The sequence below is a fragment of the Mus caroli genome, unplaced genomic scaffold (genome assembly GCF_978045245.1).
Source record: "Mus caroli unplaced genomic scaffold, Mus_caroli_1 scaffold_10, whole genome shotgun sequence".
Classification (NCBI taxonomy): Eukaryota; Metazoa; Chordata; class Mammalia; order Rodentia; family Muridae; genus Mus; species Mus caroli.
Genome location: NW_028227265.1, coordinates 115,336,179 through 115,363,324, shown reverse-complemented (window position 1 = coordinate 115,363,324; position 27,146 = coordinate 115,336,179). Strand labels below are relative to the sequence as shown.

At 40.5% G+C, this 27,146-nt stretch overlaps 3 protein-coding genes and 1 pseudogene across 6 annotated transcripts in view; 1 reads left to right on the top strand and 3 right to left on the bottom strand.

Moving 5' to 3' along the window:
* LOC147002524 (cadherin-11-like) overlaps positions 1–27,146 on the bottom strand; it is a 271,038-nt gene that overhangs the window by 90,402 nt on the left and 153,490 nt on the right. The window lies entirely within an intron of this gene.
* Positions 1–27,146, bottom strand: part of LOC147002525 (uncharacterized) — a 239,771-nt gene that overhangs the window by 90,477 nt on the left and 122,148 nt on the right. The window lies entirely within an intron of this gene.
* On the bottom strand, positions 3,883–5,626 carry LOC110288187 (beta-defensin 8-like). The gene is made up of 2 exons (XM_021154607.1): positions 5,569–5,626; positions 3,883–4,016 (listed from the first exon to the last, which is right to left on the bottom strand). The coding sequence occupies exons 1-2, from the start codon at positions 5,624–5,626 to the stop codon at positions 3,883–3,885; spliced, it is 192 nt and encodes a 63-aa protein (XP_021010266.1).
* Positions 18,594–19,356, top strand: LOC147002528 (neutrophil antibiotic peptide NP-2-like; annotated as a pseudogene).

Sequence of the window (27,146 nt, the reverse complement as noted above, 5' to 3'; positions counted from 1 at the left end):
AGAAAACATGGATACAGCAGTCAAAGAAAATACAAAAAGCAAAAAGATCCTAACTCAAAACATTCATGCATTTGGAGCATAGATATTGAGATGAGTGGACAGTTGGACTTTAGTATATGAGACTTGTAGCCTAGACAGACCAATAAATTTAGAAGAGCAGATGTGTCATCTTGGCTAATTTTTAAAAGGGGGACTTCAGTGAAGAATTTTTTTCTACATAATGGATAATCTTAGATTTAGGGACAGACAGAAAAATTAAGTCAGAAGCTATAACCTCTCCAAATAAGTGTGGGCTGTCCCAGAATCCCTGAGGTAGTACACTTCAGTTACATTGAGTAGAAAATGGGTGTCAGGGTCAGTTCAGGTAAAGGCAAAGGTGTTCTGGGATTGGATAGAAGAGAATATATCCTTGGGATATAAGAAAAAGAAATGACAAGTCCCCAAGTGCATAGTGGAGGAACTGTATAAGGATTACCCACAAAAGGATAGAGTAACCACCACTAAATTAATGCAACTGTGGTCTTGAACAAGGTGATAAGTTCCATTAGGTTTCTTAACTTCTAGTATAGGGGAGTTAAAGGGGAAAGAGGTCAGATGGAGCAGTTTTTTTCCCCTAAGATAGAAGAGATGACATAGGCTTAAGTATCCTGAGGCTCGGGAGAGAAAGAGGGTATGAGCTTGGGTGATGTATCTTGTAGAGTCCAATAATTGGATAACAACAAGAGAATGATGTTTAGCAACAGAGGGGTTCTGGATGACCGAGATTCAGGGGTCTACCTGAGAAGCTGGCAAAGAAAACAACATGTTAGATTTAGTAGGTTGAGTGGTGAGGAGGATAAGGAAGAGAGCGGTTGCTTTTGAGATTGGTTTCAGGTGAATGGGGGAAGCACTAGAAATAGAGGCTCCAAACTTATATGGAAGATCCCTTCACAATAAGGTGTCAGAACATATTGGCAATCAAAAAAAGAATGTGTGAGAAGAACACTCTTAAAAATTCAACTAAGGAGTAGCTTTGGTGAGGAAGTTAAGGCTGTACTCCTACCCCAAAAATAGGGTATGAGAAGGAGAAGTGGTTTCCCCAAACTCTGTCAGGACTAAATAGTGGTTCCAGTGTCCAAGAAGATGAAGGAGATGGGATGCTCATATGCCATAATCACTACCTTGGGCTCCGTGATAGTCACTTCCATGATGATGGTTATGGAAATGGTCAGGTCAATGGAGCTAAGGCCTCTTCAGTTGTCCATAGACAAATCTAGAAGATCAGCTGGAGGGTTATCTGGGAGTGATGTTCCCCTCTCCTGAGTGCCATAAGAACAATCTACAGAACAATGTACCTCCTAATGGCACCATGGAAATGGCCTTTTTAACTTTTGGGGGTTAGAGGAAGCCCTTTTCCAACAGACTTGTCTGTCGACCAACTTCTTAATTCACAGGGCAGTGGATATCCTACATGGTGGAGTTCCTCATGCCTCAGAGTGGTGGCTGTTGTGCATGCTATAGAACCTCAGACCAGTCTGTGTGGTTGCTAGCAAGTCCAGGGCTTCAACACCATTGTTAGTTGAAAACAGCACATTCCTGGACAAATCATGCCAAGACATGCCAAGAGTTCACTCTTTGAGAGGTCTTGATTAAAAGAAGTGAATAAGCAAAGGAGGTAGGGGCAGGGTTCATGTCTTTTAATCTGGCTGTGACCTAGGTAACACAGGCGATAAATTGCCAGTGATGCAGGTAACACAAGGAGTGTACTATGGTTGCCATAGAAATGAACAGAGAAGACCAGTGTACCTTAGGATGATGTCATTGCAGGTTTCAGAAGCTGGGTGTAACCAGCTTCTGATGCTAACACCTGCAAGTTCCATTGGTGCTCTGCCCTGTGTACACCCTACAGCTATGGTCCTATCTTAACAACAAAGGACCCTGTAATTTTTAGAAGTAAAAAGCTATTGAGCATTTTCTTTTTGCTTTGATACATTTTACCTATGCCTTCAAGGGTCTTACCTTTAAAAAAAGTAAATAGCCATTAATGTCTTTTCTCAGGTGAGGATATTTGCTACAAAAACCTTGCAAGTTCTTCCATCCTCTAAAGACCCAGAATGGTGATTCACTTGCTGCAGGAAACTTCATCTCATTCCTGCAACAGTCAACAGTGACTTTGAACATCAGCTAAAAAACCAGTTTATAATATATAACGGTACGGATTATTAAAAATAATTCCTTGAGGACAGGGTATGAGGAGCCAGGTATCAAAATGAATTGTATAGGTTTCATTCTTCAATGAAAAATTCAAAGGCTGTCCTCGAATAAACATCAAATTCTGTATTATTTATGGATATTTTAATCACTTGCATGTGTGTGTATTTGTGTTACACATCATTTGTTTATATGTGTGAATACATGTATATATGTGTATAAAGGCAGAACATAAAGTATTTTCTTCAATCACTCTCTACTATATTATTATTATTATTATTAACTTTGAGTTTGGTATTTTTTTCTGTATGAACTGTGTATATGATTGGCATGAAGGACAAAAGGGGCTAGATCCACTAGAGCTTGAGTTACAGAAGGCGATAGGAGGCGATTAAGTGCTGGGAATTAACCAGGTTCTCCTGAGCTGCGAGTGCTCTTAAGTGAGGAGCCATCTCATCAGCAGGTCCACCTCCTATTTTCATTTTTGAGATGGATCTTTCATTGAGCCTGAGGTCGTGCATTTGGTCTGGCAGGCTGGCTAATTAATTTGGAGATCCACATGTCTCCATCCCATCCCTCAGGGCTAAGAACACAGACATGCTGTGATACCTGGTTTATTAAATGGGTGCTCTGAATCAAACTCAGATCTGTGAGCTTGCACAGCACACACTTATTATGGTCAGTTCCCTGTCTTCAAACGCCTACCTTAAATTTAAAGATACCCTGCATTTTGGCATGTTTCTTCAGCCAACAGTCTTTTGTTACATATCAACCATGTGACAAGGACTCCTTTAATCAGTTGCATCTATCCAGGTGAGATATCTTTTCTCTGGGGTTTCATTTCTTCTTTCAGACAGAGAATTCTGAAAATCTAAGATATCCTGCTGGAGTTGAATTATACTCATGAGCATAAATTGTATGCACATTAACTGAGAAGCCCCACCCAAGCCTGACAGGGATCCCATCATACTGTAATTTCCCTGGTGGGAAGGTCAGGCCTAGGACAGAATCTGAACTATTGCTTTGCTAACCATAGCCTTGTTTTTTCTTCACACTGCTGTACCCTCTTATTGCTTTTAATAAGGTCTTATTTTCCATAAGTTCATTGTGTCTTATGTCTAAATGTAATAAAGCCACCCACTGACTCAACTTGGCCATTCATTTAAAATAATACAATGCAAAATATCTCATCAGTGGTCAGTGCATAAATGAATAAGAGACTCTGGAACCCATACTCAAGAGATCTCATAGACAAAGTGTGCATTAGTTTAAGCACAAACACACAAAGCATAAATGACTACTAGGAACAAGCTGGAGGGAAGCTGGGTCACCATCTTTGTCTTGCCTTGGGATTGGATGGGCAAAGCAAAGAGGTTAAGGAGGCAAAGAGATGCAGAAGGCAGGCAGGATGGCTGTGTGTGCTGGCTACAGGGAATCACCCAGCACATCAGAGACAGGAACAGTTAGCCATAAGCCAAGTAACTTAAGAGAGCCCTGCTTGACCACTGATTGAATTCTCCAATGATTTTAGAATTCAGCAGAAGAGAGAACAAACTGTTAGCTCAAACAGTTCTTAGGCAACAGGTGTTTGCATTTAATCAAGGAACATTAATTTGGTTTAAGTTTTGTTCATCTTCATGGGGGAGGAAATTCTGGTGTTTTCTTTGGTTCACAGGATCTTTGTCTTCTTATCTATTGTCTATTGCAGCATTTGAAAAAAACTGCACAATTTCCAATTGGATGAGTAGTGTCAGGGCAAGACCTAGGATAGCATTTGCCTCCTTTCCGACGGCAAATTAATGGCCTGTTGACTTTTTGGCTAAAAGCTGAAAGATAAGTAAGAAAAACCACACATTAGAATTGAGCACGTCAGGTCAGAAATACATACCTATTTGATTTTATGATGAGTATATTCCAGCAGGCTCTTCACCTAAAACAGGGATGACTGTTTTAGTAGGGTTGAACCCAATTCTTGATAAAGACAGGCACTGTTGCAGTTTAAAGTAGTGATGGTTTTCCTAGGATCTAATGTTGAAGGGTCTGCTCCATCCCTAACTGATTGGAGTTTTCAGGGCCAGCAGGCAGGAGCTCAAGAAAGATTCTGTGTGAGTTCCTTGCTGCCTCTCAGTAGCCCTGCCTTTGATTTTCAGCAAACAAGACACTTGTTCCAGTATATGAAACAGACACTGACTGTGACTGTGCACATGAATGTGCATGTGTGCACATACATATAGAGGCTACAGGTTCATCTAAGATGTGTTCATCAATTCCTTTCCAGCTAAAACAGCTCCCTCTCATGAGATGTCTAACCCTATTATTCTATTTGTCTAATGTCAAGAATGGAACACATCTTGGAGCCTGGAAAGATGACTCAGCAGTTAGGTGTGCATACCACTCCTATAGAAGACCTGAGATAAGTTTCTAGTATCATATCAGGCTGCCCATATATGCCTACAAACAATAGCATCTCTGAGAGATTAGATGCCCTTTCATGACCGCTTTGGGTACTGTACTTCTTGGCATATACCCATACACAAGTCCATACATATACACATAATTTGAATGAATACAAATCATTTCCACAAACTACACTTAAGGCAGAGTTTGGGAGACTGGGTTTCATAACATCGTCTAAGTTATGAGCCTCATTACCCCTGTAGACAGTGTGTGCTTAAGGGTTTTCCATGGGGATATGGGGAAAGGAAGTTCTCAAACATAGGGTGGGCTGGTTATTCTGAAGAGTTCTCTAGAGTAAGCAGAGACTCTACTCCTTATATATAATGATTTCTAAATTAATACCTTTCTTTTCAGGTAAAAATCAAACATTCTACCTGTTATTATTTTTATGCTACCTATAAGACACGCATTTATAATCTTAAGATTAGTATCAGGAGTTAGGAAATGGAAGTCAAGTGCTGCAGATCGCCAGAGAATGAGTCTACCTTAGCATTCCTCAAAGGAAGAAGAGAGAGTCCATAGTTTGTGTTAGAAGTCACACAATATTCATTTTTCTAAAATGCTTAGAAGAAAGAGAAAAATGCAAAAGTAAGGAGGGTATCCACAAAGGGAGAAAGAGACATAGACAGAAACATAGAGATGGACATATACACAGGGAGACAAGCATACACACACAGACAGAAAGACAGATTCATGCTAAGATGAACAAACACAAACATAAAGTGAGAGGGAGACATACCAGTGAACTAAGATTAAGGGACAGAAAGATACACACACACAGAGGAAGAGAGAGAGAGAGAGAGAGAGAGAGAGAGAGAGAGAGAGAGAGAGAGAGAGAGAGAGAGAGAGAGAGAGAGAGAGAGAAGCTATAGGGAGCTATTTCTCATTTCACTGTGAGACCATCCTACTACCCTGACTCACCTGCAAGTGGAGACAGCAGCACCAGGAGAAAAGTGAAGAGAAGGTAATGGATCCTCATGACTGAAGCCTGGTGGGGTACAGAGATGCAGAGGGACTTGAGCTCAGTTCCTTATATAGTGCCAGGTGCTGCCTCCTGAGTAGGATTCTACACTGACTTGAATCCAAGGAATTACAATTATGAAACACAGAGCACCTTATCCCTCTTGTCAAAGTGACCTTGGAGATCACACTCAGAGTCTCTTATTCAAATGTTAGGATCCCCAGATGATTTCCTCCTGCACTGCTCAACAAGAACAGCTTCCTGCCTTACATCTCACATGAGAGGAACCCAGGCTGTCCTGGGTCAGACTTACTGGTTACAATTGGAGTTTAGTTGTCTATAACTAAGATATTTGACTTGGCCATCTCAGAGTCTCACAACAGGATTAGGCCTCAGTGGGAAGTAATTTCACATAGACCCATTTGGGCATGGGCACACTCAGCTGCTAGGGGCAACAGAATGTAAGCCAAGTCAAGGCTCTCCAAGCTTTTTAGGTCAGAACATGGGCCTCATTTCATAGATTTCCCCAAGTACCTGCTCAGCAGTGGAGTTCATTTACTACAGTTGAGTCACATAGGTGTGCTGCTTCCTCTCTCAGAGAAAACAATGAGTTGGTAATGTGATACCTGAACATGGGGCCCAATGTACACCTAGAGGAAAGCAGGGAGAAGCAGGTTCTAACTACCACATGAGGAAAGCAGGGAGTATCTGGTTCTAACTACCACAAGAAGAACAACTTTTGGGTCATATTAGCCTTTGGGTCTGTGGTTCTTCTTATTCTAAGATGATGTGAGTATCAATGGTAAGGTGTCAAGTTGCTTTTTGGATTCTATTTGTAGAATCCATGATGGTGAGACTGAAGCCATTGCACCATTTCCCTATTGCTCTCTCTGGGCACTATCTGAGGGGTGCTGGGTGGCTCATCTCTGAGAGAAGTCTCTTAGAAATTCTGTAACCCAGTGTAATGGCTAGTTTTGTGTCAACTTGACACAGCTGGAGTTATCACAGAGAAAGGAGCTTCAGTTGAGGAAATGCCTCCATGAGATACAATTGTAAGGCATTTTCTCAATTAGTGATCAAGGGGGAAAGGCCCCTGGTGGTTGGGACCATCTCTGGGCTGGTAGTCTTGAGTTCTATAAGAGAGCAGGCTGAGCAGGCCAGGGGAAGCAAGTCAGTATGGAATGTCCCTCCATGGCTTCTGCATCAGCTCCTGTTTTCTGATCTGCTTGAGTTCCAGTCCTGCATCGTTTGGTGATCAACAGCAGTATGGAAAGGTAAGCCAAATAAACCCTTTCCTCCCCAACTTGCTTCTTGGTCATGATGTTTGTGCAGGAATAGAAACCCTGACTAAGACACCCAGCTTTATTTCTTTATCCTAGAAAACCATTTACAAGTATCAGAGCTTGACCCATCCTGACAACTGAGAAAGGGGGATTTTGTAAGAGAAAATAGTTTATCTTAATCAGGATTTCTTCTTCCTTAAAAGATATAGAAATAACCAGATGAATAGAAATCAATAATATATGAACAGTTTTGACAAAGGCTCTTGTATGAAGGTCCCAACAAAGAGATTTGAGGCTGTAGAATTAAAAGTTTGGACCCACACTAGAATGACTCACTCCCACTGCTGTGCTTTGAAAACCCATGTTTTTGGGCTTGTTGGACACATTTTTTTTCTTTTATTAGATACTTTCTTATTTACATTTCAAATGTTATCCTCTTTCCTAGTTTCCCTTCCAACAATCCCCTAAACTGTCATACAGAAGATTTTCCAAAATATAACCAGATATAGTAAGTGTACATATCTGTGGACTTCTGTGTACTATCTCGGTATATACATATGGTAAGGAATAATCAACTCAGGATAATTACTATATCCATCATTTCAAATTGCATAATTTTACTATACTAAGAGTAGTTCCAATGCCCTCTCATTATCTTCAGTGATACTAGCATACAATAGACACAGTAGAAACCAGGCATAATTCTCAGGTATTTTTAAAAAACACCAATATTCCTCTATTCTCCTTACCTATACCTTTCTCTGGTCATTATTTGCCTGCTCTGCAATTTGAGGGCTTCTTAAAAGTAGCTGGTGGTTGATATGTAATAATGCCTTAATCCAATGAGGAAGTTTCTGCTGGATTAGGGAATGACAGGTCTGGGTTAGGGTAGATTAGCATGTTATAAACAAGTTCTGTCTGGGATTGGAGGATTTCCACATGCTGTCTCACCCCTCTTTGGGACTTTGCTTCCCTGGGTGTTGCGGGTATATATTGAAAAAGCATGCTACTCATCCCCAACACTAAGCTATTTCTTCCAGGCAGAAACTCAATGTGGAAAAGTAGTCCGTAATGCTCAGCCTGAATTAATACAACACTCCTCTCCATTTGCATAATTACCTCACTTTCCACAGTAAAAAGCCAATGTGTTCATTTTCTCTCAATGTGGCCAAATACTTTTGACAAATCAACCTCGATGGAAGAGAAGTCATTTTGGCTCAAGCCTTAGAGATTCAAGCCATGGTCAGTGGGCACCACTTCTTTGTGGTCTGGAACAAGACAGGACATACATGGCAAGGAGCTTGTGGTGGGTAAAGTCATTCACCTTCTGATAACCAGGAAGCAGTAGGGAGGAATCTGGTATGCAAATACCCATTGCCGTGCTGTGTCCAAACCTAGTTAGTTTTCTAGTAGGTCCAGAATGTCCTACCATCTTCCAGAGGAGTCTCAGGATGACCACAACTTTAGCACTTGTCTTCTTGAGGACAATTAGGATCTCAGTCAAGCCAGATAAAGACAGTGAATAGCTCCAGTGGTACACTAGTGTGCATGTGCATGTGTGTATCTCTCTGTGTGTGTGTGTGTGTGTGTATACACTCTCAGACCAAATAATAACTTACTGTGTATGTGCTCCCCCAAGCCAAGAGGTGCTCTATTCCTGTGTGTGTGTGTGTGTGTGTGTGTGTGTGTGAGTGAGTGTGTGAGAGTGTGTGTGTTAGACTGAGTGAGTGTGTGTTTGAGTGTGTGAGTGTGTGGGTAAGTGAGTGAGTGTGTGTGACTGTGTGTGGGTGTGGGTTTGCATGTTCCCCCAGCCCCCAACTGTGGTATGTATTTGTTCACCAACACTTCCAGTGGTTTGGTGCTCTCTGTTCAACCCCCAGCTCCAGTGGTGACCTGGTAAGTGTGTATACCCCCAGCTCTCGTGGTACATTGCACTTTTCAAAACTTCCAATTACAGTGGTGCCATGCAAAGTATGTGTATGTGTGTGTGTTTCTGTGTGCTCCTCCAGCTCCTGTTGTTTGCTGCTATGTGTGCAAATCCTGTTAGTTGAAAATCATTTATTCCTAAGTAAATCATGCCAAGCTGTACAGTTCACAGTTTGAGAGGTCTTTATTGAATGCGAAAAGGCCGAGTAGTGGTGGAGCATGCCTTTAATCCCAGCACTTGGGAGGCAGAGGCAGGCAGATTTCTAAGTTCAAGACCAGCCTGGTCTACAAAGTAAGTTTCAGGACAGCCAGGGCTACACAGAGAGACCCTGTCGCAAAACACCCTCCCCCCAAAGGAAAAAAAAAAAAAAACAAAAGAGGAAAGAAGGGAGAAGGGAGAGATGGTAGGTCAAGTTCAGGGTCTGAAACAAAAAGGTTAAAAGGCAAGTTAGTAATATTTATAAATGGGGATGTCAAGGAAGTAAAAACCTTGGAGGAATGTTTGATTTTTTTTTCCTATTTTTTGAATATCTGCAGGTATGGCAATTGAGAAATATTTTCTTTGGATGTGGAGAGTACTTAGTGGGGAACTAGATTTCCTTTTATGATACCTGGATTTTATGATTCCATGGATATGTTTTATAGAAGGTCTTGTATTGTTTATAGAAAATATGAGTGCTCTGGAACCTTAATATTTGTATCTGGTTTCTGGCATGACCAATATGAGCAGCCTCCATACTCACCTGTTCGTCTTCTTTTTATATTTGACATTTTCTGTATTTACACTTCACATTTTATCCCCTCATTCAGTCCCCCACCCATGAAAACCCCCAATCCCATGCCTCCTCCTAATGCTTCTATGAGGGTGTTTCCCCAGCAACCTACCCACTCACTCCCACCTCAATGCACTGGCATTGCTGTACACTGGAACATTGAGTCTTCACAGGACCGAGGGCCTATCCTCCCACTGATGCCTGGCAATACTATCCTCTGCTACCTATGCAGCTGGAGCCATGGGTCCCTCTATGTATAATCTTTGGTTGGTGGTTTATTCTCTGAGAGCTAGGGAAGGGGTGGGGAGTTCCGACTGGTTGATGTTGTTTGTGTTATGGGGTTGCAAACCCCTTCAGCTCCTTATGTTCTTTCTCTAACTCCTCCATAGGGGGTCCTGTGCTCAGGCCAAAAGTTGGCTGCCAGGATCTTCATCTATATTTTCAGGCTCTGGCAGAGACTCTCAGGAGACAGCTATATCAGGATCCTGTTAGCAAGCACTTCTTGGCATCCTCAACAGTGTCTGGATTTGGTGGCTGTATATGGGATGGATCCCCAGGTGGGGCACTCTCTGGATGGCCTTTCCTTCAGGCTCTGCTCCACAATTTAGCTCCATATTTTCTCCCATGAGTATTTTGTTCCCTCTTCTAAGAAGGACTTAAGCATCTACACTTTAGTCTTCCTTCTTTTTAACCTTCATGTGGTCTGTGAGTGGTATCTTGGGCATTCTAAGAATTTGGGCTAATATCCACTTCTCAGTGAGTGCATACCCTGTCTATTCTTTTGTGATTCAGATACTTTACTCAGGATATTTTCTAGTTCCATCAATTTGCCTAAGAATTTCATGAAGTCATGGCTTTTAACGGCTTAGTATCACTCCATTGTGTAAATACATCACAATTTCTGTACCCATTCCACTGTTTAAGTGCATCTGAGCTCTTTCCACCTTCTGACTATTATAAATAAGGCTGCTATGAACATAGTGAAGCATATGTCTTTGTTATATGTTGGAGCATCTTTTGGGTATGTGTCCAGAATGGTATAACTGGGTCATCAGGTAATACTATGTCCAATTTTCTGAGGAACTACAAGACTTACTTCCAGAGTGGTTGCAACACCTTAAAATCTCACCAACAATGGAGTAATATTACCCTTACTCCACAACATCATCAGCATCTGCTATCACCTTAGATTTTAATCTTAGCCATTCTAATCGATGTAGAGTCGAATCTCATGGTTGTTTTGATTTGCCCTAGTGACTAGATGAACATTTCTTTAGATGATTCTCAGCCATTTGATATTCCTCATTTGAGAATGGTTTGTTTTGCTCTGTACCCCATTTTTATTAGAGTTATTTGATTCTCTGGGGTCTTATCTTCTTGAGTCCTCTCTATTATATTAGATATATCTATATCTTATATTAGATATAAGCTCTCTATCAGATGTAGAATTGGTAAAGGTCCTTTCCCAATCTGTTGGTTGCCATTTTGTTCTATTAACAGGGTCCTTTGACTTACAGAAGCTTTGCAATTTTATGAGGTCCATTTTTCCATTGTTGATTTTAGAGCATAAGCCATTGGTGTTCTGTTCAGGAAATTTTCCTCTGTGCCCATGGTATTTGAGGTTTTCCCCCACTTACTTTTCAATTAGTTTCAGTGTATTTGGATTTATGTTGTTGTCCTTGATCCGATTGGACTTGAGCTCTGTAAAAGAAGATAAAAATTGATCAATTTAAATTCTTCTAAATGATAACTGCCAGTTGAGGCAGCACCATTTGTTGAAAATGCTGTTTCTTTCCCCAGTGGATATTTTGAGTTTCTTTGTCAATGATTAAATGACCATAGGTGTGTTGGTTCATTTCTGGGTTTCAATTCTATTCCATTGATTTATCTTCCTGTCTCTGTACCAAAATCTTACAGTTTATATCACTACTGTTGTACAATGCAGCTTGAGAGGAGGTATGGTGATTTCCCCAGAACTTCTATTATTGTTGAGCATAGTTTTTGGAATCCTGGATGTTTTTGTTATTCCAGATGAATTTGCATTTTGTACTTTCTATCTCTATGAAGGATTGAGTTGGAATTGTGATTCCATTAATCTGTAGATTACTTTCAGTAAGATGGCCATTTTTAATATATTAATCCTGATATACCATGATCCTGGGAAATCTTCCCATACTCTGAGATCTTCTTTGATTTCTTTCTTCATAGACTTATAGTTCTTGTCATTCAGATCTTTCACTTGCTTGGTTATAGTCACACCAAGGTATCTTATTCTTTGTGTGACTATTGTGAAGGGTGTTGTTTCTGTAACTTCTTTCTCAACATGTTTATCATTTGAATAGAGGAAGGCTAGTGATTTGAGTTATTCTTATATGCAGCCATAATGCTGAAGTTATTTATCAGATTTAGGAGTTCTCTGGTGAATTTTTGGGATCACTTAAGACTACTATCATATCATCTGCAAATAATGATATTTTGACTTATTATTTTCAATGTGTATCAATTTGACGTCCTCTTATGATCTTATTGCTCTGATTAGGACTTCAAGTACTATATTGACTAGATAGTGTGAGAGTGGACAACCCTTTTCAGTCCCTGATTTTACTGGGATTGCTTTATGTTTGTCTCCAAGAAGAATAAACCCTGAATAAGACTAACCAGAGGGCCCAGAGACAGTATTCAATTTAATAAAATCAGAAGTGAAAAAAGAGACAAAACAACAGAAATTGATGAAATTTAAAAATTAATCAGATCCTACTACAAAAGATTTTACTCAACAAAAAAATGGAGAGTCTGGATAACATGGATAAGTTTCTGCACAGATAACAGGTACCAAAGTTAAATCAGGATTGGATAAACAATCTAAATAGTCCCATAACCCTTAAAGATATAGAATCATTCATTACAAGTCTCATAACCCAAAAAACCTAGGGCCAAATGGTTTTAGTGCAGAATTCTATCAGATCTTTAAAGAAGACCTAATACTAATATTCTTTAGACTATTCCACAAAATAGAAGCAGAAGGAACACTACCCAATTCTTTCTATGATGCCACAATTATGCTGATACCGAAAACACACAAAGACCCAACAAAAAAAGAGAACTTCAGATCAATATCCCCTATAAATATCAATGCAAAACTACTCAATAAAATCGTGCAAACAAAATCCAAGTACATGTCAAGTCACTTCATCATCATCAAATATACTTCATCCCATGGATGCAGGGATGGTTCAATATATGGAAATCCATTATTGTAATCCACCATATAATCAGACTCAAATAATAAAACCACATGACCGTCACATAAGATGTTGAGAAAGGATTTGACTGAATTCACCATCCCTTCAATTTAAAAGTCTTGGAAAAATCCAGAATTCAAGGCACATAAGTAAACACAGTAAAATCAATATACATAAAACCAGAGGTCAACATCAAAAAAAATTGAGAAAAATATATTTTCTATGCAGAAAACTTCATATATTGAAATTGGACATGTCGCATGACTCTAGTGTGCTCTGCCAGGTACACCACAATGAAATACTTTACAGCACTGGAAGGCTTAATGCAGCTTGGAAGAGATATCCAAGATAAATAACGAAGTCAGTAGACAGTCCCCTTTGCAGCCTTAGTCTGCAGACTTACTACACCATGCTGAAAGTCAGGCTCTAAATCACCCCATCTCTTAAATTGAAAACTATGTCCTGATGAAAGGACAACAGTTGTGGTGAGGACCTTGTAGATTGTAGCCTCTAGTAGCACAGAGTGTATGGGTACCCAGCAGACATAGAACCTCGCTGGGAGAATTGAATGCCTTGACCTTAATTTAAGGAAGAAAGGATACTAGAAGCATCTTACATGATAATTGTTATTGCAACCCTGACAAATACCAGCTCCATGATTAATGTTACACCTATTACTTTAGAAGTTTACTGTTGAAACATTAAACTTCTAATGTAAAACGTGTTTTGAAATACATAATCCATTACTATTCACATCAATGTTATTGTTTAATAGTATACCAGAACTCATTGTTCCTACCTGAATGTAACTCTGTACCCATTGACCAACCTCCTCTCAGCAACCCTTGAACTTGCCAGTCTCCAGCAGCAAGTATTCTATTCTCAGCTGGCATTACATTTCTTTTTAACTTCGATATGTGAGACCATGTTGTCCTGCAATTTGTGTGTCTGGTTATTACATAGTAAATGTCTACCAGTACCATCTCAGTTATTAAAAATTCCAACTTATTATGGTTGACTAGTATCCCACTATGTACATACATAAACATACCCACACACACACAAACACACAAAGTTTATGTGTGTATACCACATTCTCTTAACCCACTCATCTATGACAGGATATCTCTTGGCAATAATGCACAATATACAGTGCTGCAAAACACAAAACTATCTCTCTAACATAAACAGCTTATTTCTTTTTGAAAGTGTGGTTTTCTGAACAACTGCTACAACCTGAAAAAGAATATGAGGAATTAAAGAACTAATTTTTCTGTGCTTTACCAACTTTCCCATTTCACTCAATGTTCCACAGATAATTTAAGAAACTTGCAGGTTGGAGGAAAAGATTCTGTAGTCTAATGTTGCCCAGATGGTAACCTTCCCATCTTTTGGGTACTGGACTTTACATGACTGTGACCCTCTCCTCACCCTCTTCAACTCTTTAGCCAATGACAATGTGTCCACACACTTGCCATTGCATAGATTCTCCCCAGTTAGGATGTTAATCTAAAGCTCCTGGTTTGTAACCTATTCATCTGCCTTCCTGCCTCCTGTTGTGGATGACTCTGCTTCTTTGATAATTTCCCTGAACAAAGTTATGCTCAAGAGTCAGCTGGGAACTCTGATGCACAGGGTATACACAGAACACATGTACCCAGATCTTTCACGTCAGATGCTCTGTGTTAGAAATTATCACACTTGCCATGTTTGTAAATTAGAGCCTTCCTAAGTTAAAATAAATTGTATTCAAGGTTCAGGAAACACCCCCACCTCAGTATTTTAACAGAAATTCTTGAAAAACCATAAGAATGAATTATGATTAAAAAACTGTTTTTTAAATAAAAGTGTTTCCCTGGCCTTTTTTTTTCTTCTGATGGCTCTTACGTGGTGGCACAGAGATTAAAGGGCAGTTCTCGAAAGGGTTTGTAGTTCAAAATCCCAGAAAAAAATAACAAACGTATGCTAGTCTTTCTCATGTTGTAGCAATCACCAAGGAAAAAAAAAGCTGACTCCACTAAATCTCTCCCCAAAGACAGAGACCTAAACCCCACTAGGCTTGCAGCTTAACTCTGCATCCCCATTGTAGGAAACTGGAAAAACAAAGAATAAGTTGTTATTAATGAGCCAAGCACTGGTGGTGCATGCCTTTAATCCCAGCACTTAGGAGGCTGAGGCAGGCAGATTTCTTAGTTTGAGGCCAGCGTGGTCTACATAGTGAGTTCAAGGATAGCCAGAGCTACACAGGGAAACCCTGTCTCGAAAGAACCACAAAAAAAAAAAAAAAAAAAAAAAAGAATTTTTTTCAGCAAAACATCACAAGTAGAGTACAGAACTTTATGCCACTTATCTAGGACTTGTTTTCAGACTCATTCTTGAGAAACTAGGTGAAAACATGAAGTCAGCACTTCATCGATGCATTGACAAACCAAAGGTTGATATTCAAAATAATCCACATGAGTAACACATTCTCTCAATGTGTATGTACATGATTGTGCTCTATATTGCTACTGCCCTATAAGATATCATTACAAAAAGAAATGGATTTCAAACAACACATGCACACCTGTATTCTAACTCATATTTTCCATTTGGACATTGGTCAGTACCATGGACACAGATGTGAGTGGTTCTCTAGGATTTAGAAATTTTACTACAGAAATACTCTCCAGCATGGTTGCCTAGTGGGTACTAGTGTTAGGAGTGATCATGAGACTGGCTATAAGCTGAGATCAGATGAGCAGAGTACATCCATCCATCATGGCTCAGAAGGGAGGGATCATCATCAACCTGTCTAAAGCAGAGTGTGTTTTGATGATGGATATTTGTAAACATTATAAACCAAAAAAATTTTCCTCAAGAAAACTGCCCATACATATTTCAGGCCTAACAGTATAAGGAACACCAGTTCTTTCCCTGTGGTTCTCTCAACAAGACTCAGATTTCCCCACAGTATGGCAAATGTGTTCCAGTGTGAACATCTGCCTTAGTCTATTTTGTCTTGTATAATAGGAGTACTCATACAACGTCATATAATAATTATATTATGCATAGCCTATAGTACTTATTTCCTGCAGTTCTGTGGGATATGCAGTCTCAGATGAATGTGTGAAAAGATTTACCATGTAATAGTCATCCATTTACTGGTTGATAAATGACATTTTCTGAACATGTCAGCCCCTTTGAAAAGGACAAGGTGGTTCCCTGAGTCTCTTTTATAGTAAAACCACCCTATCCCTAGAGGCTCTTCCCTTTTATCCCAATCCCCTGCCAGAAGACTCCAATTGTTAAGGTCATAACCTTTGGGGATATGATTGCCACAAACTAAGTTTAGTAGGACTTAACCATTCTAGACCCAGCGTCATCTAGGAAGGAGAAAATGAAATATTAACACTTCAAATCTTGGAGAAAAATACAACATGTTGACAAGTGCCAGATTATGGTACTGGTCAAGAAATGACCAAGTTTATGCTTAAGATTACCTAGCACAAGCCTGCGTTCTGATAGCAGTGTCAGAGGATTTGAGGTCATCTCAAAGCTCTGTTTTCCCTCTTAGGGACTATGTGGTAGAAAGTCACTGCATCTCCAGCATGGAATGTCCATTCTGATCATGCTGTCCCTAACATTGTCTATATAAATGGCCAGTATTGGTTTAGGCATAATGCATCTGAGCACACAACACTTTCTAAGAGTAACTAGATCCATCTCCCTGCCATCTGTCCAGTCTCAAGGAACAATGGCATGAATGTTTTGCTATATGAATCTAGATAACTGTTTAGCCTTATTTAGTGGCAAAGAAACTTTGCATGGTGTCCTTTTAGAAAATGTGTTGATAAATATACTTCAATCACATGGGAGACTCTTTTAGAACCTGCCCAGTCTCACAGCAGAACTAATACACAATCTCACCATAATGTCATGTCCTTACTCTGCTGACTGTCTTAAATAGTTCTACTGATTGTAACTTAGGTCCTGGGGAGGTTCACTGAGAACTAGTTTTCAAATCCTTCTTTACATGTTCATTGAATATGTATTCTAGTTATCCTCACAAAGCATAACCCTGCTTTGTTGGGCTCACATTTCCTGTGTACTCTTTCATACTTTCTGAAACCAGTGATTAAACCTCAGCCACAGAGCTATGCAGTACAAGCTCCTTAAAGTGAGCAAAAATGGGCAAATTGTTATTATCTAGTCCTGGACAAGATAAATAAGAATTCCTTCTGGGAAGCTCTGCATTGACCACTGCTTTTACAAATTTCTTAACTGTCCTTTCACCACTGGTGTTTGAGGTATCCAGAAGAAACTAACCACAAGTTTAAGACATCACAAGTAATTCTTAAATAGAGGAAATCTGTCCAAGGTGTTTCAGCTGCTCTTGTATCCCAAGGTTTGGAAAGAGGAGTGCTGTCTCTCTTGCTCTGCCTTCACTGCATACCACAAGGGTCTTTAAGGAATGAAAGTAACTTTCAAAGTATGGATGTGTCATTGAGGCCTAGCTGCAATGGACTCACTAAAGGCACAGCTGCTCTGGAAGAGACCTCATCATCAGACACCCTTCTATGGTTCTTCTGTCTGGGCCTGTAGTAGCTGCGAAGAACAGTATTAAGTGGTTAAGTGGAAACTCATACATATTTCGCTAATACAGAAATGACTTCCTCATCATTCCAGTAGGGATAATGATATAATCTTTAATATGTCTTTCTACTTTAAAAAATGTCTCTTAGTATAGCTTGGTTTTGGTTATCAGTTGCATAGGTTGTCTATATGTTTTGGGTATTAGTTTCTATTCAGATGTATGCTTGCAAAAAATTTCCACCATGTTCTAGACAGCCACCTCCCATCAATGCTTATTTCATCCCTTATGCAGAAGCCCAGTGCCATCTCACTATCACACTTACCCACCTGCCTTGTTCGCAGCAGCTTTGGCGTCATGCAAGTCATCACTGTCCAGACCTACTTCTAAATTTTCACCTAGTAGTTTTATGCTTTTATGTCTTATGTCCAGGTTTTTAATTTGTTTTACTTGAGATAAAGTTCTTATTGTGATTAAAATGATTAGGTTGTATGCTTTAGTATTGATTGTCTTAATTGACATTCCTACATTCAGAGAAGTAGCTAGAATAAACACTTGTCCTACTTAGACCAATACTGTTCCCAGAGTTACTGGAGCTCTTTTCAGCCATAGTTTGATAAGGTCAATGTGGCCAACAAGCATTGACTCCTCTACATAATCAGGATCCAGGACTGACCACAGTGTCAACAACTTCAGATATGAGATAAGAATCCATCTTCAGAGACTTAGAAGCATTGTTCCTTAGACATAATACATGGCAGTGCTGTTTCTTTTCTTTTCTTTTCTTTTCTTTTCCTTTCTTTTCTTTTCCTTTTTTTTTCTTTAACATTAAAAGCATTCAAATCTGAGAACAAATCCAAGTAGTATCAAGAAGAAATAGCAGTGTCCTCCTCATCCTCACCAGCTTATACCAAAGGCAGCCGCCAAACACATGGACCAAGGCCTGTCATGAGGGAAGCTGTCATGGGGGAATAAAAATATCAAGAAGACCTTAAGGACTAATCCTCTCCTTGTCAATGTACATTATTTATACCTGCAGTCACTCTCTATGATCCTTCTCTTCACAAATATCTTCATATACACAGACAGACAGACAGACAGACAGGCACACACACACACACACACACACACACACACACACAAAGAGTGTTCCTGATGTTTCTTTTGTCTCCTAGGAAACCCACAGCCATGAGGATGCTCACTCTGGTCACTACCCTTCTCCTGCTGGCCCTGCACACCCCGGCAGGTTCTCCCAAAGGAGGCACTTGAGGAGGCTCCAGACCAGGAACACTTGGTCAAGAAGGCCCAGGATATTTCTATCTCCTTTGGAGGTGATTTCAACGCTGCTATCCAAAGTGCAGCTAAGAGAAGGGATATAGGTAAGCTCTGAATTTGGGTAGAAAAGGGGTCTATATTGCCTCATAATTGTCTTCATGGAACACCAAGAACCAATTAGATAAATTTCTTTGTGCAAAAAAATTTTTGTGAGCATCACATGGTTTAATTCATGTTGAGATTCAGTGATTAGTTGTTTATTTTTTCTTCTAGATCTAAATGGCTAGACTTGGTCTAATTTATTTATCTATTATACTTTTAAAATGGAAATGTCTGTTTAGATACTTATTTAATGGCAGGAGCAGACAAATAAAAACAAAATTAAGACAAATGGGGATTATTTTTATTAGTCTTTGTGCCTATCATTTATATTTAATCATAATAAATGTGATTGCTCATGCTGCTGGCAGTAAGGACCAACGTGGAGAACCAATTTCACCCATCACATATCTTGCCACGATCTCTCATGCCCTGCTAACTCAGACACTAAGTACTGTACATGATTTCTTTATCCCTATATGTGAAATCAGGCTTGGTCTGCTATTGCAGACTCACAGGCTGTGGTTTTGGAGAACTGCTTTCTGGGGCCTGAGGTTACTGTGGCCACGTCTTCTGATTCTGCTGCCACTGAGCACTAAGAACAAAACCAATATGTTTGTCATCTGACTTTGATAACTTGAAGAAGACTGCTTTTTGTGCCATGTTATATCCCTGAGTTTTCTCTTCCTTTATATCCAAACAAAGTTCTTATAGCAAGTTCTCTCTGTGTTTGCTTGATTATTGTCTCTAAGTAAGATTCAGAGAACCAAGTAAAAAAATGCTAGAAAGAAATACTTGGCTTTGTTCTGTAGGAGGGTCAAGGTTATCACACAGGCTACTGGTGTATAATAAAAAAGGTCAATACCGTTGTAAAGATCCTAATCTCTCACCTTATAACCCCGCCCATTTAGATCAGAACCACTCTCAAAGCCATTGTCCACCTAGGACTTATTCACCATGGTTATCTTCATTTTACATAATGACAATGACCTAACCTTTAAAAGAAACCAGCCTCCTCAATCTAAATGTTAGGATTTGACAAGCCTGGCAGGCCAAGATCTTTTCTCTGTGCATGAAGCTCTATGTGGTATGAGTTCTACAGACACAACTCTAACTAGCATCAAGCAGCAATGGCACCAAATAGGAAGTGTGATGGTTTGTATACACTCAGTCTAGGGACTGGCACTTTTAGAAGGTGGGGGCTTGTTGGAGTAGGTGTGGCCTTGTTGGAGTAGGTGTGTCACTGTGCATGTGGGCTTTAAGGCCTTCATCTTACCTGCCTAGAATTCAGTATTCTGCTAGCAGCTTTTAGATAAAACTTTAGAACTCTCACCTCCTCCTCCACCATGCCTGCCTGGATGTTGCTATGTTCCTGCCTTGATGACAATTGCCTGAAACTTTGAGCCAGGCCCAATTAATATGGTCCTTATAAGAGTTGCCATGGTCATGGTGTCTGTTCACAGCAGTGAAAGTCTAACTAAGACAAGAAACAAAGCAGGAATGTCCCACTCAGATAAACACATCACTTGAAGTATCTCTGTACATGTGGGAAACTGTATTGGATATATGTAGGCATGACTACACACACACACACACAAACACACACATACACATACCCACACCTCATGTGCTTACAATTTTAGCTGTACCTTAACATATCTAGGTGTAGGTATCATAAGATTCCTTTATTTACATTTCTCAGTTTGTGCTAAGCTGTTGGAAAATGTGACTTATGTCACTTACATGCCCAGATATCCTGTGACACACAGAGATACAGCAGGAGGAATCAGGTCCCAGAGAACAGTATCCCCAGTCACTACACCAGCTCATGCCCCCTGTACAGGTGCCTAAAACATGAACCAAGCATAGTCACCTGAGGAGGAACCTGGAAATCCTAAGCCTCTAGTTCTTAATTTCCACCCACCAAATTTAACAGGCATATATTGGGATGATTCCATGTTTATCCCTTGCCCCCTTAAGCCTCTTTAAGGTAATACTTTAACCCTAGTTGAGAGAGAGAGAGAGAGAGAGAGAGAGAGAGAGAGAGAGAGAGAGAGAGAGAGAGAGAGAGCCTACTAAATTCCAAAGAGCTAACAAGGGGCTATGGTGGCTTCAATGAACCCAAATTCTCAATGATGCTCAGAAGATCTATTAATTCATTAGAATCCAGCCTGATTTAAAGGATCTCTTTTGCTCTTCTTGGAATGCTGTATTTGCAACTAATAAGGTAATATTTAGAGCTCAGTAGACTGCAGCTTGATGATCAATGCTACTGCACTGAGGCCTCTGAAGAATCTCTGCAAAATAACAAACCTTTAGTAGAGCAAAATTCCACCTGATAGCCAATGTCAGGCTGTCTGCCCAGTTCTCTATGGAGCTTTCCCTCATTTCCTGGAACACTCTGGACCCATGGTCAAAGTTTCATTCTGAAAGACTTTTAAATATGTAAGTACAGCAGTGCAGCTGAGATACTTACAAATGGACCTGAGTTCCAACATATTGCATTTCAGTGCATGCTCCTAGGTGATTGGCTATTGTACTGCTTGGCTGTGGGTGTAAAAATGGGGTAAAGAGTCAAAGATGGATCAGAAATATAAGACCCTTAAGCCTGAATGTCATCTTTGAGGCCCTTCTCATGGGATGCAGGAGCCTACTAACTCAGGAAGCATGAAAGATGCCTATCTTGTTATTTTCTGTTCACAAAAATATGGATCACAGAAAAATGAGCCCTTTGATTTAAGGTTAGATTTTAGTGTTTACATATGTGTAAGGGGAAGTTAAAGACCTGGAAATGTGGGCTGGCCACACAAAACTCCTTGATTCTCCTTGAACTCTTTGGTGATCTCTTTCCTCTAATCTGGGGATTCTACTTAGAACACATATTGAACCTATTTGATGACTCATTATGGCGACTTCATAAGCAATTTAAAAGTAAATGATCGACACCTCCATGTTACTTGGGCACGAACTTGGCAGGTGGTCCCACTGTCCCTAGAGGACTCTCCAAGCCTTATTAAGATCACTGCTGAGTGGAATACAACATCGGTTCCAATTGAGTCATGGTGGGCCTGAGCCAGCAGCAGGGCAGCAGAAAACCCGCATGATCAGGGGTAAAAGTCCCTTCTGGTCAGCGCCAGCTCTGGGTCACCTTTGTTCATGAACTCGGTGGATGCACCCCCTTCATCACCAGAGGACTCTCCACAGGATCTTAGGATCACTGGTGAGTGGGGCACAACATCTGTTCCAAACCAATTGTGACAGGTTGTGACAGCAGGAGCAAGGACATGGGAGCCCTGCATGACCAGCAGTTTGGGTTCCCTCTGATCAGTACTGGTATACTATGGTTTCTAACACACCAGATAGCCCCATGATCCTCAGAGGAGAAACCACTTCTAGGTGCTATAAAAAACCCAGGATCTTAGGATTCCAGGGTCCCAGGATAACAGGAGCTTGGTCACACCATGATCTCAGGGTCTCAGAGGAAGCTTGACTGCCAGGAACTCTGATATACCCAGAATCTCAGGTTCACAGGAGCCAGGACTCATAGGATCACAAAGAAATCTGGGCTCTGAGGAGTCCTGAATCAATCATGATTATAGGAAAGACAGGCTCCAATCAGATATATTGAGAGCAGCAAACACTTGAGATAATCAGTTGGCAGGAGGCAAGCATAAGAACAGAAGAAACAGAAACCAAGGTTACTTGGCATCATCAGAACCAAACTCTCCCACCATAGCAAGTCTTGGATACAACAGCTCATCAGAAAAGGAAGACATGTATCTAAAGTAGCTTCTCATGATGATGATGGAGGTCTTTAAGAAGGAAATACAGGAAAATACAGGTAAACAGCTAGAAGCCCTTAAAAAGGAAAGACAAAAATCCCTTAAAGAGTTGCAGAGAAGCACTACCAAACAGGTGAAAGAGTAGAAAAAAACCATCCATGATCTAAAAAGGGAAGTAGAACCAATAAAGCAATCACAAAGGGAGGCAACTCTGGAGATAGAAATCCTAGGATAGAAATCACAAAAAAAATAGATACGAGCATTGGCAACAGAATACAAGAGATGGAAGAGAAAAATCTCAGATGCAGAGGACTCCATAGAAAACATGGACACAACAGTCAAGGAAAATTGAAAATGCAAAAAGATCCTAACTCAAATCATCCAGGAAATCCAGGACACAATGAAAAGACTAAACCTAAGGTTACTATGTATAGATAAGAATGAAAATTTTCAATTTAAAGGGACAGAAAATTTCTTCGACAACATTATATAAGAAAACTTTCCTAACCTAAAGAAAGAGATGCCCATGAATATCCAAGAAGCCTACAGAACCCAAATAGACTAGACCAGAAAAGAAATTCCTCTGACACATAATAATCAGAACAAATTCACTAATTAAGGATAGACTATTAAAAGCAGTAATAGCCCTTTAGGTGGGCGCCAGCACCAGGTCACCTTGTGCGCAGAGTAGGAGGACAACTGCAAGGTCCTTAGAGGACTCTCCATGTGACTTTAGGACCTCTGGTGAGTTGTGCACAACTTCTGTTCCAATCCAATTGCGTGGACCTTGAGACAGCATTAGGAAAGCAGAAAACCTGGCCTAACCAGGGGCACAAATCCCTTCTGATTAGCACCAGCACAGGTTCACCTTGTGCTCAGAGTAAGCCCATGGTCCCTAGAGGACTCTCCACGAAATCTTAGGACCACTGGTGAGTGGAACACAACTTTTGTTCCAATCCAATCTCATGGAACCTGAGACAGCATTAGGGAAACAGAAAACCTGCCTGACCAGCGTCACAAGTCCCTTTTGGTAGGCGCCAGCACTTGGTCACCTTGGGTGTGGAGATGGCATACACCCCCATAGTCCCTAGAGGGACTCTCCATGAGATCTCAGAACCACTGACCAGACAGCTCCAAGCTCCTCAAAGGAGACACCAATTCCAGGCACTGTAACACGCCCAGGATCTTTGACAACAGGATCCGAGGATAAAAGGAGGGGAGGTTGGTCACACCAGTATTTCAGGGTCTCAGAGGAACTTGACTGCCAAGAACTCTTACACACCCAGAATCTCAGGGGCATAGGAGCCCACAAGCAAAGGATCACAGAGAAAGCTGGACACTGAGGAGTCCTAAATCAACTGGGATTATAGGAAGGACAGGCTCCAATCAGATATCTTTTTTTTAAAAGATTTATTTATTTATTTATTTATTTATTTATTTATTTATTTATTATATGTAAGTACACTGTAGCTGTCTTCAGATACTCCAGAAGAGGGAGTCAGATGGTTGTGAGCCACCATGTGGTTGCTGGGATTTGAACTCCGGACCTTCGGAAGAGCAGTCCGGTGCTCTTACCCACTGAGCCATCTCACCAGCCCCCCAATCAGATATCTTGAGGGTAGCAAGCACTTGACATAATCAGATGGAAGGGGGCAAGCATAAGAACAGAAGCAACAGAAACCAAGGTTACTTGGCATCATCAGGACCAAATTCTCCGACCACAGCAAGTTCTGGATACACCATCACACCAAAAAAGCAAGACATGGATCAAAATCAGTTTTCATGATGATGATGGAGGACTTTAAGAAGGAACTACAGAAAAACACAGGCAACCAACCACCTTCGGGGCCAGAGGACAGGTGTCCGACCGGCCCAGGAGGCTTCTGCCTCAGGTTCCACGGGAGCTACCTTTGTTCCCGGGACTCCGCAGCGGGCAGTCTGCAGGTGAGAGTGTGGACTACAGAGACTAGCAGCTTCTGGGACAGGCGAGAGCCACAGAGCTCCCGAGGCGGCGCCATTTTCGGCTCCAGACAACCAGACACCTTCGGGGCCAGAGGACAGGTCTCCACCCAGCCTGGGTGACCTTTGCCTCAGGATCCGCGGTAGCCATCTTGGTTTCAGGACTCAGCGGAAAGTAGTCTACACAGGGGAGAGTGTGGACTACTGAAACAAAGGCTTCTGTGACAGGCCAAAGCAACACAGCTTCTGGGAAAGATCCTGTTTTGGGCCTTCATCTTCAGCCAGGAGGAAGTCCAAACACCAGATAACTGTGCACCTTCCCTGAAAGAGGACACCTTGCCTGCAGAGACTGCGCTGACCACTGAAACTCAGAGGAGAGAGCTAGTCTCCCAGGTCTACTCATAGAGGCTAACAAAATCACCAGAGGAACAATCTCTAAACAGAGACAACTATAACAACTAACTCCAGAGATCACCAGAAGGCAAAAGGTAAATGTAAGAATCTTACTAACAGAAAACAGGACCACTCACCATCATCAGAACCCAGCACTCCCACTTCGCCCAGTCCAGGGCACCCCAACACACCTGAAAAGCTAGACCTGGATTTAAAAGCATATCTCATGATGATAGTAGAGGACATCAAGAAGGACTTAAATAACTCACTTAAAGAAATACAGGAAAACACTGCTAAACAAGAAGAAGACATTAAAGAGGAACCACAAAAATCCCTTAAAGAATTGCAGGAAAACATAACCAAACAGGTAGAATACATTAAAGAGGAAACACAAAAATCCCTTAAAGAATTGCAGGAAAACACAACCAAACAGGTGATGGAATTGAATAAAACCATCCAAGACCTAAAAAGGGAAGTAGACACAATAAAGAAAACCCAAAGTGAGGCAACGCTGGAGATAGATAGAAACACTAGGAAAGAAATCTGGAAACATAGATGCGAGCATCAGCAACAGAATACAAGAGATGGAAGAGAGAATTTCAGGTGCAGAAGATTCCATAGAGAACATCGGCAAAACAATCAAAGAAAACACAAAATCCAAAAAGATCCTAAATCAAAACATCCAGGAAATCCAGGACACAATGGGAAGACCAAACCTACGGATAATAGGACTGGATAAGAATGAAGATTTCCAACTCAAAGGACCAGCAAACATTTTCAACAAAATTATTGAAGAAAACTTCCCAAATCTAAAGAAAGAGATGCCCATGATCATACAAGAAGCCTATAGAACTCCAAATAGACTGGACCAGAAAAGAAATTCCTCCCGACACATAATAATCAGAACAACAAATGCACTAAATAAAGATAGAATACTAAAAGCAATAAGGGAAAAAGGTCAAGTAACATATAAAGGCAAGCCTATCAGAATTACACCAGATTTTTCACCAGAGACTATGAAAGCCAGAAAGCCTGGACAGATGTTTTACAGACACTAAGAGAACATAAATGCCAGCCCAGGCTACTATACCCAGCCAAACTCTCAACTACCATAAATGGAGAAAACAAAGTATTCCACGACAAAACCAAATTCACCCATTATCTCTTCACAAATCCAGCCCTTTAAAAGATAATAACAGAAAAAAAAAAATACAAGGACGGGAACCACGCCCTAGAAAAAACAAGAAGGTAATCCCTCAACAAACCTAAAAGAAGACAGCCACAAGAACAGAATTCCAATTTTAACAACAAAAATAACAGGAAGCAACAATTACTTTTCCTTAATATCTCTTAATATCAATGGACTCAACACCCCAATAAAAAGACATAGACTAACAAACTGGCTACACAAACAACACCCAACATTTTGCTGCTTACAGGAAACTCATCTCAGAGAAAAAGATAGACACAACCTCAGAATGAAAGGCTGGAAAACAATTTTCCAAGCAAATGGTATGAAGAAACAAGCTGGAGTAGCCATTCTAATATCTAACAAAATCGAATTCCAACCCAAAGTAATCAAAAAAGACAAGGAGGGGCACTTCATACACATCAAAGGTAAAATCTCCCAAGAGGATCTCTCAATTCTGAATATCTATGCTCCAAATACAAGGGCAGCCACATTCATTAAAGAAACTTTAGTAAAGCTCAAAGCGCACATTGCACCTCACACAATAATAGTGGGAGACTTCAACACACCACTTTCACCAATGGACAGATCATGGAAACAGAAACTAAACAGTGACACAGTGAAACTAACAGAAGTGATGAAACAAATGGATATAACAGATATCTACAGAACATTTTATCCTAAAACAAAAGGATATACCTTCTTCTCAGCACCTCATCATACCTTCTCCAAAATTGACCACATAATTGGTCACAAAAGAAGCCTCAACATATACAAAAATATAGGAATAGTCCCATGCATCCTATCAGATCACCATGGACTAAGGCTGATCTTCAATAACAAAATAAATATTAGAAAGCCAACATTCACGTGGAAACTGAACAAAACTCTTCTCAATGATACCTCAGTCAAGGAAGGAATAAAGAAAGAAATTAAGGACTTTTTGGAGATTAATGAAAATGAAGCCACAACATACCCAAACTTATGGGACACAATGAAAGCATTTCTAAGAGGAAAACTCATAGCTCTGAGTGCCTCCAAAAA